The following is a 16,416-nucleotide window of genomic DNA, read 5'->3' as shown; positions in this document are numbered from 1 at the left end:
AAAGTGCTCCACTCTAATCCCCACTGCTCTCTAATGTTCACTGTGAGTATGGGTGGAATTCTATGAGGAGCAGAACATTACAAATAAAATGGTTAAAATAGTCATTGCATAAGATCATTTCGGGGGTTTTCAGGTCTTTTTCAGGTATTTTTCCTGGTCTGATGTATTGTTTTTGGCTGATTTCTTATGTCTTGCTTTTAGTTATTTTGTCTCTCTCTGTCTATCCCCTTAGGAGACCAAGAACAGCACTCAGGACCTGTCGCGGAGCCCCCAGAGCCTGAGCGACACGGGCTACTCCTCCGACGGCATCTCCAGCTCCCACAGCGAGATTATCGGCCTCATCCAAGAGGAGGAGATGAAGCTGAGCGAGAGGGGCATCAGCGAGCGTGGCAGCCCCCCCAGCCCCTCCGAGATCACCAAGCTGGAGAGCTCCATGAGGCCCCTGCTGGAGTGCAAGACCGTGCCAGTTGAGGAGAGGGAGCGCGAAAGGGGCCGAGGCCGGCACCACCGAGAGCAGAGACCCCGGTCGCTGTCCATCACCCCGGAGGCCTATGACTCTGATGAGGAGCTGGAGGACATTGTGGAAGAGGAGGAGGAGGACGGAGGAGACTGGGAGTCCAAACAGGAGCACAAGAACAGTGCCGCTCCCAAAGAGGAGAAGAAGGTGGCCGAGCCGGAGCCGATGACAGATGAGGAGTTCATGAGGAGGCAGATCATGGAGATGAGCGCTGACGAGGACAACGAGGAAGAGGAGGAGGACGAGGAGGACGAGGAGGACGAAGGCTACGGCTACCAAAAACCTAAAAAAACACACAAGCATATCTCAGAGTTGACGAAAGAGAAGCGCCGCCTCTCTCACCAGTCCAGCAGCTTTGAGGAGGACACCAAAAGCTCCAGCGACATCTACAAATGTTCTGCGGAGGAAGGAGAGGAGGGGGGTCTGGGGGGCCTGCGCCGCTTCAAGACAATCGAGCTCAACAACACCAACAGCTACAGCCGCGACATGGAGCTCAACAACGAGAACGACCTCAGCCTGGACCGAGAGCCCGAGTTGGAGATGGAGAGCCTGACTGGGTCTCCCGAGGAGCGCTCCAGGGGTGAGTACTCCTCCACCCTGCCACCCACCACCTCCAGCTACAACTCTGGCACCTCCCCCACCTCCATCTCCTCCATGGAGGAAGACAGCGACAGCAGTCCCAGTCGCAGGCAGAGACTGGAGGACGCCAAGCAGCAGAGGAAGGCCCGCCACCGCTCCCACGGCCCCCTGTTGCCCACCATTGAGGACTCCTCGGAGGAGGACGAGCTGAGAGAGGAGGAGGAGCTGCTGCGGGAGCAGGAGAAGATGAGGGACCTGGAGCAACAGAGGATCCGCAGCACGGCCAGGAAGACCAAAAGAGATAAGGAGGAGCTGAGGGCCCAGAGACGCAGGGAGAGATCCAAGACGCCCCCCAGCAACCTCTCCCCCATCGAGGATGCCTCCCCTACTGAGGAGCTGCGACAAGCTGCGGAGATGGAGGAGCTCCATCGATCCTCTGCCTCAGAATACTCCCCCCAGAGCCTTGACTCAGAGGCTGAGGGATACGAGTCTAAACTCTACAAGTCTGGCAGCGAGTATAACTTGCCCACGTTCATGTCTCTGTACTCTCCTACTGAGAAGTCGTTGACAACTTCAACCACCACCGCGCCTTCCAGCAGCAAGCCCCTGAAGAGTGCTGAGGAGGTGTATGAGGAAATGATGAGGAAAGCCGAGTTGCTGCAGAAACAACAGAAACAGCAACAGCAGCAGCAACAAGGAAGACACAACAGTGCATATGAGGAAGACACGAATGGCCAACAGTATGAAGATGAGTATGAGTACGAGCAGGCTGAGACTAGTTATGAAAACGAGGCGGCAGAGACAGGAGGCATCTACGAAGAGATCCGCCAGACCTCCCAAAACATCACTAAGATGCATCAATCCTCAGCCCTGGAGTTACAGCAGCAGGCAGACAAGCAGGTGGAAATAGACGAGAGTACCTATCCAGATAAGCAGCTTTTAGATACAGGGTCGGCCTTCGCTAAGCTGCTTGAGCAGACCAATGACCTGTTGACTCCTGGCAACAGCCCCACTCAGCTCTCTGCACCTGTGACTTTCTCTGAGGCTGGAGGAAGGATCCCTGATGTACGGGTGACACAACACTACTCCAAAGATGTCCATAAAGCCGGGATGAAGAGTCAGATGGGTAAAAATGGCATTACTCCAGTGGCGGCCGCCACCACAATAGCAGCCTACGGGGTTTATTCCCGGGATGCAGTGACCATCCCTCACACAAGCGCTAGTCAAACGATGACGACCACCCAATCCATCATGTATGGTCGACAAACTGGAGGACCTGCCACTTCAACCACAACCATCTCAAATGTGTGCAGCAAGATAGCGGAGATAACACAGGCTTACAGCCAGAGAGAGGTAGTTGCGAGGAGGGTGGGCGAGAGCCGAGGGGTCCAAGCTAGAGAGAGTGCGACATCTTCAGAGCATGTCATAGAGCCCCACTCGCCAAAGATGTACTCGTACTACAAGAGCTCCAGCCCCCCTCTGTCTCCCTCTGCCTCGCCCACCGAGAGCCCAAGTCGCTCACCCTCCAGGAGGGCCGAGATATCCACTCAGACATTCAGCCCAGGCATAGGGGCTCTGTCGGCTGGCTCGGGGCCCACCTCCCCAGTGATGGCCCAGGGGACACAGACATCTCAAAGGGCCGTATCCCCACGTCTCTTCAGACAGCAATCCTCCCAGCATGCCCCCTACATGGTCGCAAACTTGGAGCCCACAAGCTCTGCCAAACCAATGACGGTCAACACTGCCACGTCACCTTTATCCTCGCCCACCAGATTCACCCGACAGTCAACATTTGACAGCTACTCTCCACAGGCCAGTCCGCCAGACACCCCTCCATACCACCAGTCTCCTCAGCACAGCTTCTATAGGATGCAGAAGGTGGAGAAGGTCAGTGTTGGAACCAGCATGGTCACCACAGCTAGCACCTACAGCCGTGGTTCCATGTCTATGGACAACATCTCTCTCTGCAGGATCTCCAGCATCCCGGGGACCTCGAGTGTTGAGCCGGGCCAGATGATCTATGGTGGGAGTGTGGTGGATCTGAGAACAGTAGATCTGAGAACAGCCACTAACGCAGCTCCCTTTTTAATGACTGCCCATGGCATGGATCTTACCTCCCTGGCCACAGAAACACGCAAATACTCCAGCGGGATTGAGGGGAGCCACCCCTCCACTATCATCCAGCCCCTCATCATGAACCTGAACACCCAGCAGCAGCCCCACGTAATGGTATCCACTGCAACCACGATGAGCGTCACGGTGGCCGCCTCCATGTTCATATCGCAGCCCCAACAGCCCATGGTCTATGGGGACCCTCTACAAAACAGAGTTGACCTCGGTCAGGGCATGGGCTCAGCCATGTGCCTGTCACAGAACAAACCACCTCCCACTGACCCATCTATCCCCAAGATCGACGCCAAGCTGGAGGACCTGAGCATCCAGCAGCAGCAGCTTCTCCAGCAGCAGCAAAAGCTCCAACAGCAACAGCAGCTCTTGGAGCATCAGCTCCAGCAACACCACCAGATGCAGCAGCAGTCCTCCGTAGCTCGGTTCAACCTACCAGGCCAGATGACGCTGCTCAAGAAAGACCTTCTGGTCAGCCAAACCAGCAATACCCCAGCCGTGGTCAGTACTATATCCCCTGCCGTTGCACCTGATATCTACGGCACTGGAGGTTCCCTGGAGCTGAAGAGCAAACCAACCCCGGCAGGTGTGATGCACCTGGCTGGGGGTGGGCCTCATGGCATGATGGTCCAAATGGATGGGGCTCCACAGGGAGGACCAGTGACCCAGCTGGTGAAGACAGAGGAGGGCCAGGATGCCGTGGACCTCACAGGGGGGCAGATCAAAGCTGAGAACCAACCAGCTTGCTGTGATGTCGTGTACCGCCTCCCATTTGGAGGTAGTTGCGTTGGCGGACCATTTTCCCAAAAGCCAAATGTTGATGAGAAAGTGGCCACTCAAGAGCCAAGACCACACTCTGTGCCACCACTCTCTTATGAGTCGGACCAGGAGGGCCAGTATCAGGAGTTTTCTATGGACGGGCATAAAGCCTACACATTACCGTTCCCTGGCCGGCTACAGCCCTCGATGTCTGACACCAACCTAGCAGAGGCCGGACTCCAGTCCTACCACTCCAAGATGGACCCACACTTCCAGACCTCTGGAGAGCTGGCTGTGGACCTCAGCACCATGAAACACACCTATGAGGGTGGATTCCTCGGACTGGGCATGCAGTATGGCTCTTACACTGACCTACGCCATGGAGGTGATATCACTGCAACTGCCCTGCCCATACGCAGATTTAACTCCCTGACAAACATCAGCTCTGACTACGGCTACTCCCCCCGAGACCTCGCTAACTTCCAGGAGTCCAACCTGGCCCAGTACAGTGCCACCACTGCCAGAGAGATCAGTCGAATGTGCGCTGCCCTCAACTCAATGGACCGCTATGGGAGCAACCCAGAGCTTATGCAATACGGTGTAGGCAGAGGAACAGGTCCAGGTGGCAGGCTTAACTCTATGAGACAAAATATGCTCTATGGACCTGACGGGAAGCCAATCTCTCACACCCAAGCGCTCACCAACATGATCAATGCCAGGCAAGCCAGCCTCCGAGCCATGTACCCGTCTGCCATGAGGTCTGCTGATGGGATGACTTATTCTACCATCAACACACCCATCGCCTCCACCTTGCCAATCACTACCCAGCCTGCCTCAGTGCTGCGCCCACTATTAAGTGGAGTGTACAGGCCTTTACCCACAGCCAATATGACACCTGTGCCTCTGGCCAGCCTCACCAGGATGCCTGTGAACCCACGGATGCCTATGTCTGGACAGGCCCCATACCATTATCCGGCTCCCAACGTCTTCCCATCTACGACGTCGACCCCTGTGAGCATGCCTGCCACCGTCAACACCACTCAGGATGCCCCAATCTTCCTAGGGAAGCCCTCTGTGACATCAAGTGGATCTGATCCCCCGTATCAATCTCCTGTTGCCCATACATCAGCCTCAGTGAGCTTGCCAACAGAGTCCGAGCAGCAGCCCATAAACCTGACCCAGGCTCACCTCCACACTCAGGCCCCAGGGCAGCCCCAGGTCCAGCCTCAGAACCAACCCCCAGCTCAGCCACAGCACATGCAACCTCAATTCCACCCTCAGGGCCAGCATCCACCCCAGAGCCAGCCACCTCCGGCCCATGCTTACCCCCCAACACAAAGCTACACTGGGCCCCAGAGCAGCACCCTGCCCCATCACCCAACCCCACCCTCCAGCGGCCCTGTCAACCCGGAGACCGAGACTGAGGAGGAGAGGATGCACCGCCAGCAGGAGCAGCTTCTGCAAATGGAGCGGGAACGCGTGGAGTTGGAGAAGCTGCGTCAGCTGCGTCTGCAGGAGGAGCTGGAGAGAGAGCGCATGGAGCTGCAGCGGCACCGTGAGAAAGAGCAGATGCTGGTGCACAGGGAGATTCAGGAGCTTCAGACCATCAAGGAGCAGGTCCTGCAGCAGCAGCAGGCTGAGAGGGAGAACCAGCTAGTGATGCAGAAGGAGCAGTTGGCCCAGCAGAAAGCCCAGCTTGACCAGATCCAGTCGCTGCAGCAGCAGCTCCAGCAGCAGCTCGAGGAGCAGAAGCGGCAAAAGACTGCTGCAGCTGCTGCTGCAGCCACCGCAGCCGCTCAGTTGGACCAGAGCGGCCAGATGCTGCAGCCCTACGGAAACCAAATGGGTTTCAGGTCCCTGCCCAACTCCTCCTCAGACATGTGTCTAAGGAACAACAAGGAGCAGATGGAGACCAGGACCAACATGAGAAAGCAGAACTCCACCTCCATGCCCCGACTGAGGGATGGAATGGAGGGTGAGAGCGTTGAGTTCTACGGAGCCCGGAGGATCGTGGACAGTTGTGTTCAGACAGACGAAGAAGACGGTGAGGAGAGGTACATCATGTCTAGGCGCAGACGCAACAGGCGCAGCGTGGACCGTAGCGTCCAAACCGACGACGACGAGGAGAAAGTGGAGTGGGAGCAGCCTGTGAGACGCAGACGCTCACGCTTCTCCAGGCACTCGGATGCCGGGGCCGACCACAAGACTGATGCAGCCTCCAAGACGGCCACCTCATCCAGCATCGCCATTCAGACCATTCGAGACTGCTCCTGCCAGACCGAAACAGACCAGCTGGGGAAGGTGTCCCCGGCCATCCACGTCACTTTGCCAGACCCAAACAAAGTGGAGATCGTCCACTACATCTCAGGCCCTGAAAGGACCCAGAAAGGCCAAAGCCTAGCCTGCCAAACAGATGTGGAGGCCCAGTCTCAGGGCGTGGTGGTGCCACAGCTCAGCGTGCCCACCACTATCAACCCCTACTCCACGGGTATCCAGCTGGTTGCCTCCGCCGACCTGCGGCAGCAGCAGAACAGGAGGAGGTCTGACCCCATGGAGATCAGCTACCAGACCCAGACCCAGCCCATGAACCACCTCCACAACGAGTCCCTCTCCAGCCTGATCCGTCAGCCCCCCAAGTCCCCCCAGGTGCTCTACTCCCCTGTGTCCCCTGTCTCCCCCCACCGCCTGCTGGAGACCTCGCTTTCCAGCGGCGGGCTGAACAAGGCCCATGTCACTCCCCAGCAGAAGGCCTACACAGCCGAGTCACCCCAGCGCCACCCCAGCATGCCCCGCCCTATTAAGAACACACAGAGGTCCATGTCTGACCCCAAGTTGCTGAGCCTCACCACTGACGAGAACACTAAGGCCAGGCTAAACCTGTACCAGCAGCAAGCTCTTCAGAGCCAGGTAGGTCACAAGGTCAATCCTTTGATCTTCAACAGCTATTTCTGTACACATGCAGAGACTTAAAGAGAGCAAAGAGTCTTATTTCAATCGTAGCATCACACAGACAGTTGTCTTTTTAATGTTGAGTATGAATCCTACTGTAGTACAGTATGTATTGAATTGACAGACTGATATTAACATGTGGCCCCATAAACATACAGTGCATTAACATACAATGCTATATACTATACATAAAACACACAAGACAATTTACACACATTTAACACTGACAGATCTCTTGTTAAAAAAAACACAGTTGAGGCATGTCCTCCAACATCTTACTAATGCACAACTTCCTAAGTGAACACTATCAAAGTATCTCTACATTAAAGTTGATATTTTTGGCAAGAAATCGTTAAAATCATTACAGGCAAAACCTGACAATGATACCTCCATTCATCCAATACTAACTCCAACTGTTTGTTACTCTTGCTTAATAAATGGCAAATTACAGATTGACGTTTGTCCCCCCTATATACAGATTACTATGAAGGGAAGAAAATGCTGAAAGAATTCTGAAATTTAAGTGAACCGTCCGCCGTATTTGTGAATAATGCTTTCTTTTGTGATTTTTATTATTATTTATTTATTTATTTGCACACAATAACATACAAAACAGTATGATAAGAATTTAAAAGGCAAACGGAAGCGTGTGCAGGACAGGTTAAAAAAACTGAGAGGCTTGTAAGGCACCTCCCTCTTTCAAATATGTGTTAAACCATAAAAAACAAGTATCCAGATTTTTAAGACCAATTAATAAATCATTTGAGATTTACACTAAGAAAAAGGAAAAAATTATAATTTGGGGTGGATGATGCATTATTAAAATGACAGATAGGCAGTGACAGATAGGCAGGAAACTATTGGGATGAGTCATTGAGTTGAATGTCCAGTAGATATTTTTCATTTTGAATTTGAAGGAGTTGTTGAAGGAGCTGTTGCAGTGTTTGAGGGGGTCAGGGAGACTTAACAGAAAATGATTGACCTCTGTAATGTGGGTGATGGCGAACTGACCTAATCTTGTATGGAAAAAAGTTGTGTGGAATTCAGTGGCAGTTCTTGTAGAGTAATGATGAACCTGAGTATTACATTTGAATAGCATTTGAAAAGAAACAGGGAGTAGATTAATTTTGAATTGAAGACAAACAAACAGACTTCAAATTGTTTGATTTCATAAATATTGAGGATTTGAAGGCGATGAATACGTGGAGTCAGAGCACGACTGTCAGAACTGGCACAACTGTCAGAACTGGCACAACTGTCAGAACTGGCACAACTGTCAGAAATGGCACGACTGTCAGAACTGACACAACTGTCAGAACTGGCACAACTGTCAGAACTGGCACAACTGTCAGAACTGGCACGACTGTCAGAACTGGCACGACTGTCAGAACTGGCACGACTGTCAGAAATGGCACGACTGTCAGAAGTGGCACGACTGAATATAGCTTGTCTAAGACCTCCAATCTTATTGGGTATTAATTGGGCTTATTTGATACCCAACTAGAATTTCTGAAGAGAGGTGTATGGCTGTAAAACATTTACTGAGATTATGTAGAACTGCTGTGGAAGCATCTTCATGAGTTTGTCATAGTTAAACAGTAATGTTGCTGACAGATACAGGGGCTATCTTCCCCAACCTTTCTGGAGACTGTGGCTGTGATTCATTTAACCCCCAATGGAAATCCAAGTTTAATTACCACAATTAAACAATGATGAAGTAATTAACTATTACACACTCACATTGTGTTGCCTACACAGTTGTGCCATGGCTGAGGTTGTAACATAATAGAGAAATGTTAGTGGACATATTAGATTATAGACATTTGTATTACTTTGCACTGCAAAGTAACTGAAGCAATACCATTAAAGCTAGCAAACATATTGATATTTACCGAGCTTCAGTTTACAGCAATTTGTTTATTGCTCTTCTCTTTTGCACAGGCACCTTAAGACATGTACAATCACACCATAAGAATATACTTTGTTTTTAGTATCGTCCTTCAGAATCAATACATATCTATGTCACATGTGCAGTGCTTTGTTGTGCTAGCTAACCCTAACCCCCTGCTCTCACGGCCCTGTCCCGTCTCACTGCAGCTTGCTGCCCTGCAGCAGAGCGCTCTGAGGAAGGTGAAGAGGACCCTGCCTAGCCCCCCTCCAGAGGAGAGCCACCTCCCCACCATCACCCCGGCCCTCCCCCAAATGTACATGCCCGCTGTGCCCTCCCTGAGGGCCGGGTCCAGGCCAGGTCTGGCAGCCAAAGCCAGCCTGCTGAAGGACCTCACCCACGAGCTGAAGGCAGTGGAGCAGGAGTCCACCAAGCTCCGCAAGCAGCAGCAGGAGCTGGAGGAGGAGGAGAAGGAGATTGATGCCAAGCTGCGCTACCTGGAGCTGGGCATTCATCAGCGCAAGGAGACCCTGGTGAAGGAGAGGGAGAGGAGGGATATGGCCTACCTGCGCTGCATGGGCGACCCGCGAGACTACATGTCAGACAGCGAGCTGAATAACCTGCGGCTGGCGGCGGCGGTAGCTTCCTACGAGAGCAACGGGGTGCTGACCAGACCCAGCACAGCACCACTGAGCCAGTACACCAGTGACCTCAACACAGCCGCCCAGTTCCCTCCCATCTCCTCCTTCGTCTCCTACCAGTCATACCACCCCCAGAGCCAGCCAGCTCCAGCACCCCAGCCTGGCACCCCTTACCAGACCGCAGCCTTCAACCAGCCCCCCTACCCTTCAGTGTCCCAGGCAGCAGCTCTTCCCCAGCCCACCCCCCTGCAGACCCAACATCTTCCCCCATCCTACCAGACCCAGGGGTCCTTCCCCTCCCACACATACCCCCAGAGCCAGCCCCCCTACCCGACAGAGCAGGGTGTGCAGCCACTGCTCCAGCAACAGCAACAGCCAAGCCACCAGGGGTTCCAGCCTGCCCAGCCTGGCCAACCTCCCTACCCCACCAACACCTCTCCATACCCCAGCCAGCTGTCCTACCCAGCTGGCCCTAGCCAGACCACTCCCTACCAGCCCCAGGCAGACATCCTCACTGTTCATCAGAGACCCAGACAGACCTCTCTGGCTGACCTGGAGCACAAGATGCCCACTAACTATGAGGTCATAAGCAACCCCACTGTAGTGGTGACCACCACAGCCCAAGATGCCATCTACTCCTCCTCCAGTGGGGCGCCCCCATACGGACAGTATACTGGTGGTACCCCTATGACCAACACTTATGGGCCATACTCTTCTACAGTCTCTAGTACCTATGGCCAGTACACCACGACAGTTGCCAACACATACGGGCAGCAGTACACTTCCACCCTGGCCAGTACGTACGGCCAGTATACCACTACCACAGCTAACACCTACGGCTACACCAACACTACAGCCAGCTCCTACGGCCAGTACACCACCACAGTGGCCAACAGCTACGGCCACGGCACTCCATCTGACCGTCTGCACTCGGTTGACAGCCCGTCCACCTATGCACAGGACGGTCTCTACGGCCCAGCCAGCCTGGAGCAGAACATCCCAAGGAACTACGTCATGTGCGACGACATCAGTGAGCTGACAAAGGACGGCCTGGGCGGCATGGTGGCGGACATGCATCGAAGCGACGGTCATGGTGGACGCTACATGGGGGAGAGCGGCCCGGCGAGAGGAGGGAGTTCCTACGGCAGGCCGGAGGACGAGCTGAGCAGGGAGGAAGACCCGTACGACCACCATGGCAGGGGTAAGAGCAGCTACCACCCACGAGGGTCAGATACATATGGCCGAGTAGTGGGCAGCAGCAGCACTAGCATGGGTGGGGGATCATCCTATTACTATGATGACTACACCAAACACGGCGCACAGCGCACCGGGGTCCAGAAGCACGGCTCCAAGATCCTGGCTCCGGCCGTCATGTCCTCCAAGCGCAGCAAGCACCGCAAGCAAGGCATGGAGCAGAAGATCTCCAAGTTCTCCCCCATCGAGGAGGCACGTGACGTGGAGGCTGACCTGGCCTCCTACACCATGAGCACGTCTGGCGGTGGCAGCTGCACTGTAGTGTCCCGGGCCAGGAAGCTGCAGGACGACATGGCCTACAGCCTGAGGAAGAGTGCCTATGAGCAGAAGAGATACTCCTATCCCGAGGAGGACGAGCGCATGTACTACACATCGGGCCGTTCACGCTCCACAGGCTATGGCATGGACAAGATCTCGTCCCGGGACTATGCCGGCTACCGCAGCCGCTCCTATGAGAGAGATGGGGACAGGGATCGCTCGTCGTACAGGGCGGGATACAGCCGGGGCAGACCCCCCATGCGCTCCCAGTATTCGGAGGAGGAGAGCCTGCTGAGCTCCATGGGTGTTCATGTGCGGGCCTCCTCCCTGGGCCCAGAGCTGTACGACAGCCGTAGTAATCAGTATTATGGCCAGTACGGCTCCAGCCACTCCCTGCCTGATGTGCAGGACCACATGAGAGACTTGCCCCGGACTCACGTCTACAAACCAGACGATTCTTACATTATAGACGATATGCATTGCGCTGTTTCGGACAGCGAAGGTAAATGGGTGCTGAATGCCAGTCTCTGCCCACGTATAAACGTCCCCCACCCACCCACAGATAAGGCTAGATGAGAGAAAGACAGAGAGTCGTTGCATGATTTCCTGGTGTTGCGTCTTGAGGGCTATACTGGCAGTTCTCGTCCCGACTGACTGCTGTCTGTGCTGTCCCCCTGTGCCAAATCTGCATGATCCGCGTGTCCAGTTTCTTCACTTTGTTCGTCACTTTCTCTCGCATGCTCTTCTGAGGTGCATCATTTTATTTTACACAATGTTGTTGTTGTCTTGTAAAAGTTAGGTTTTGTTTACTTGTTGTGATTAACTTATCAGTGTTTTACATTTGTTGTCTTTTTTTATGTGTGCCGTGTTTTCATAAAATGCATGGGTGTAAATATCGACTTCTCTTCTTTTTTTGTTTCTCTCCTTCCCGTTCTTCTTTTGCATGGCCTCAGTCTGCATGCCTCTGTCGCCGTCGGACTTGGAGATTGACTGTGATCTGCTCTTGGTTTCCAAAGCCTACAATCTTGGCCAAGAGGAGACAGACTGGTTTGAGAAGCCCAGGGACCTGCGCTCCGGCTCCCGTCACTACGGCAGTGGAGGCCACTCCTCGTCCGGCCGCAGCCGCCACGTCAAGCACACCTACCATGACTACGACGAGCCCCCAGAGGAGGACCTGTGGCCCCAGGACGAGTATGGCCAAGCCCGTCACTCCTCCTCCTCGCGGGACCACCGCCCCCATGGCAGCAGCTCCGGGAGACACTCCTCTACGTCCCGCCACTCGGACGAGCCTCGCTCCTCTCGCTCCTCCAAGGGCCATCCCAAAGACCCGTCCATGCGCCACGACTCCCGCCAGTTGTCCTCGTCGGGAAAGAGGGGCGACTCCCGCTCCCAGGGGGGGTATCACTCGTCAGACTACTCCAGGGACCCGTCGGGCCACCACCACAGCCAGGGCCGCTCCTCCAAGTCCTCGTCCTCTCACGACGGGCGGACTTCCTCCAGGAAGCAGCAGGACCTCCAGGGCCACCCTTCTTCTACCTCCAGGGGCCAGGGCAGCTCTGGACGTGGGCAGGGCTCCACCAGTGGGCCTCCAGGCTCCAGGGGACAGGGTCCTACCTCCCAGCAGGATGGGCTGCAGCCAGGTCAGCGCACCCAGCTGCAGCAGCAGCCCCAGACCTCGGCGGCACGGCAGACAGGCACCATCCCTGCAGGCACCACTCCTGGGGGCCAGCAGCCTCTGGGCCCGGGCCAAGCCCAGCAGGGTCTACAGGCGAAGCCTGGTCAGCTTGGTCCTGGTCAGGCCAGTCGCCAGCCACAGGCAGGAGGCGCACTGGGGCAACTGCCACCAACTGTGGTGAGTACAGGATTATGACTTAGTACAGTACAAGTGAGGTTACAGTCAGTGACACTAGATTGGAAATGTATGAATTATAATGAGAATCATTGTAAATGTATGAATTATAATGAGAATCACTGTAAATGTATGAATTATAATGAGAATCACTGTAAATGTATGAATTATAATGAGAATCACTGTAAATGTATGAATTATAATGAGAATCACTGTAAATGTATGAATTATAATGAGAATCACTGTAAATGTATGAATTATAATGAGAATCACTGTAAATGTATGAATTATAATGAGAATCACTGTAAATGTATGTAGAGGATTATTTAACGCATTGACATCATTAGAGGTGTTTGGTGGCCTCTCTCCCTCTCCTCTTCCTCTCTCTTCTACCTCCCCCCATTTCTATCTTGCTCTCTCCATCTCCCTCGCCAACCCCTCTCTCCCTCTGTCTCTCTGATAAGGCCTAGCACATCACTCTGAGAGGAGGCTTTATTTCAGTGTGTGAAACCCTGTTGGAAGACCTTATCTAGTGTTGTGATTAGCACTGTGGCTGTAGATAGTGGCAGTGTAACAGCCTCTGTCTATTCCACTCAAATGGAGGAGAGAGATTCATCCTCCAAAATGTCTCCCGCTGCAAATCATTCTCAATCCTTCCATTCCCTGTTTGTTTTGTTATGTCTCTGAATACAGCACCTTTTTTATTATGTACAACACTACAGAATGTGCAACGTCTTTCAGCTATGTGTTGTGTTTTACATATAAGGCTGCACTGTAGGCCATAGAAATCCTGTATTATAGGAATTCTAGGCTCTTTATGCTGTAGCCTATACTGACGACATACTTGGTATTGTTTCAGATCTTTATATACATCTTTAGGGTATTTTGACACATATATTGAGGCATTATGGAAATCAGAGGGGAATACAGGCAGCTGGGACAAACAGTGGGAGGATTGGACACAGAGTTTGTATGATTGTTATTATGTGAAATAGAAATGCAGTTGTCAGGAAATCATATTAATTCAATCACATTCATCCTGTCCCACATTGATTTGAACTGTCATTCTCTCTGAATGGCCCATTGAGTGATTCAAAATCATTAAAAATGCAAAATTGTGGAGCATTGCATCCAATCACAGGGTAGAATGAATGCAAAACAGATCATGTGTGATTATTTGTCAAGCGTCCACAATGCTAAGCTAATTAGATACGTTATATTTTCTCCAATAACCCGTTACAGAGATCATATTCCCAGTTTGTAAATCACGATGCACGTTTAGATGCACAGCTGGTTGGTTGGCAGGGAGGAAACGATCTCTGGCTAATAGCTAATACTCATCATTCTCAATATGTCTGTCAAATGACGTTTTGGCATGGGATATTACAGCAGGGGTCGCCATGATATAAGGCTAATCTTTGAGTGCATCAGAACAGAATAAATGGTATACAGTCAGTTTAACCATCCGTGTTCCTCATCGCTCTGTCTCTCTCTTCCAACAGGCACCTGTCGCAAACACACCCCCTGTGACTGCCATAGGGGCCAAAGCTGTCATAGGAGGGGCGGCCCAGCCTGCAAAAACACCTCAACCCCCACTCACAGGAATAGGTAATTATCCCTGCCTGCGTCCACACTGCTGCTGCTCCACCCACTGAACATTTCCCTGAGAGGGATTAGTACACGTGTACTCTCCTAGGCATTAGAACACGTGTCAAACTCAGTCCAAGGAGGGCCGAGTGTGTGCAGGTTTCCGTTCCTCCCTTGCACTTGATTGATGAATTAAGGTCACTAATTAGTAAGGAACTCGCCTCACCTGGTTGTCTAGGTCTTAATTGAAAGGAAAAAACAAAACCTGCAGACACTCGGGCCCTGCTTGGGATGAGTTTGACACCCTTGCATTAGACAGACAGACAGACAGACGCACACATGCAAACGATCAGAGTGCTACATAATCAGGTATCACGGGTGTCCTGTTCAATCCCAGCGATTCATCCTGGCCCTTGGAAGCTGATGGATCATCTTAACTCAGGAAACAGAGAGGGAAGGTTCATTTCCATGTCATGTCTGGGTCTGTGTTCACATGCTCTAGTAGTCTATACAGTCCCATCACCTTCACCTCACTGACAGCTGCATAGACAGTTGTGTTGTGGAAATAGACACCAGGGTCAGAGTCAGTGTAAAAACCTGTGTGGCCTTTTAAGCACCACGGGATATCAGATTGAGGTGTAAATCTGATGCGTTCATCTCCTGATAAATACGCTGGCTTCAGACTGTTGTGATAGTGTGCACGAAAACAGAGTACGGCATCAACTGGATTATAAAGAATGTCTTTCTAATCATCATCCCTCTTCCTCTTCCTCTCCTCTCCCTCCATCCTGTAGGCTCCAAGGCCGCCCCTAGACCCGGTGGCATTGGGAGCGCGGCAGCGGGTCAACCTGGGATGGAGGGGGAGAGTCTCCTCTCCAAGGTCCTACCAGGAAACCCTGCGGAGGCAGCAGGAAAACTCGGAGAAGGTGCCCTGCTGGAGCTCAGACTCCATGTTTTTACTCAGACTCTAATGCATTCTAATTGTTACAATGTGCTTAATCACACCTGTCTGTCTCTCTCTCTGTTTATCCATTTGTCTATCTATCTTCCTCCATCTGTCTATCTTCATCCATCAGCTATCTCCGGTTTCGGCAAGAAGTTCACCTCGTTGTGGTGAGGTGTTGAGATGAGGGTAAGTGTTCACCTGGCACTCCCGAGTAGAGAGCCATAACACAGCCTGGGAGATGACAGTGTGCTCGGCTATAGACAGAACCACTGTACCTCATGATATTCCTTTCCCCACTGTGTGTGGATGGTTCGGTTCTTTCCCCAAACCACTTTGTGCCGTTTTTGGAGGTCTTAAGTGTACTTTGTGCAGGTTTGAGTGTCTCTCCTGAGTCCTGAACTAGGATTTTATAACAGCATGACAGCTCACCTCAGTAAGTAACAAGGAGGTGACTCACCATCGTTGGAGTCCTGAACTAGGATTTTATAACAGCATGACAGCTCACCTCAGTAAGTAACAAGGAGGTGACTCACCATCGTTGGATTCCAGGTATCTGTAAATGTTATGGAGGATGTCGTGAGGCTTCGTACCAGAAAAACCTAGGAAGACCCCCGCTTTGTTTTACTGTGAGAGAGAAGGAGGGTGGGACAAATACAGCGACCAAGAGAAGATATCTGAGCGCACCGGTGAGTCCAAAATCTCTATTTCCTGCTGAAAGCTCCCTCAGTTTCAGAAAACTACATAGAAAACTACTTCGTAAAGTGGCTTTATTTTAGTGTAATACTTAAAAACCTAAATTATTCTGAACTTGTAAACACATACAGTGTATATTTCAAGTTGCAGCATTTTAAAATACAACTGGAAAAGATGAGAAAACCTGACATGAACGACCAGCTCAAGATTGATTGATCTTGGTTTTTCCATTCAGCCAATGAGGACAGGAATCAATGGATGCTGCATGTCCCCGGTCTACGCACACAATGGGAGAGAAACCATGCTGATTTCTCTGGCCGGCCAGACAGTAAGTAATGCACACAGACACATCGAACACAACTTAGATTAGAT

The 16,416-nt window shown here is 52.3% G+C and overlaps 1 protein-coding gene across 1 annotated transcript in view; it reads left to right on the top strand.

The window, feature by feature from the left end:
- LOC110492306 (protein bassoon) overlaps positions 1 to 16,416 on the top strand; it is a 175,672-nt gene that overhangs the window by 149,973 nt on the left and 9,283 nt on the right. Inside the window, exons 5-12 of the mRNA XM_021566517.2 lie at positions 233 to 6,886; positions 9,026 to 11,471; positions 11,986 to 12,821; positions 14,321 to 14,426; positions 15,200 to 15,331; positions 15,482 to 15,537; positions 15,901 to 16,037; positions 16,280 to 16,372. Coding sequence (XP_021422192.2) covers positions 233 to 6,886; positions 9,026 to 11,471; positions 11,986 to 12,821; positions 14,321 to 14,426; positions 15,200 to 15,331; positions 15,482 to 15,522 — 10,215 coding nt within the window. The 3' untranslated portion in view covers positions 15,523 to 15,537; positions 15,901 to 16,037; positions 16,280 to 16,372. The remainder of the gene's footprint in view (positions 1 to 232; positions 6,887 to 9,025; positions 11,472 to 11,985; positions 12,822 to 14,320; positions 14,427 to 15,199; positions 15,332 to 15,481; positions 15,538 to 15,900; positions 16,038 to 16,279; positions 16,373 to 16,416) is intronic.

Source organism: Oncorhynchus mykiss, chromosome 16, assembly GCF_013265735.2.
Source record: "Oncorhynchus mykiss isolate Arlee chromosome 16, USDA_OmykA_1.1, whole genome shotgun sequence".
Classification (NCBI taxonomy): domain Eukaryota; kingdom Metazoa; phylum Chordata; class Actinopteri; order Salmoniformes; family Salmonidae; genus Oncorhynchus; species Oncorhynchus mykiss.
The sequence above is the reverse complement of the archived record's forward strand: the minus strand, read 5'-3'. Positions and strand labels throughout refer to the sequence as shown.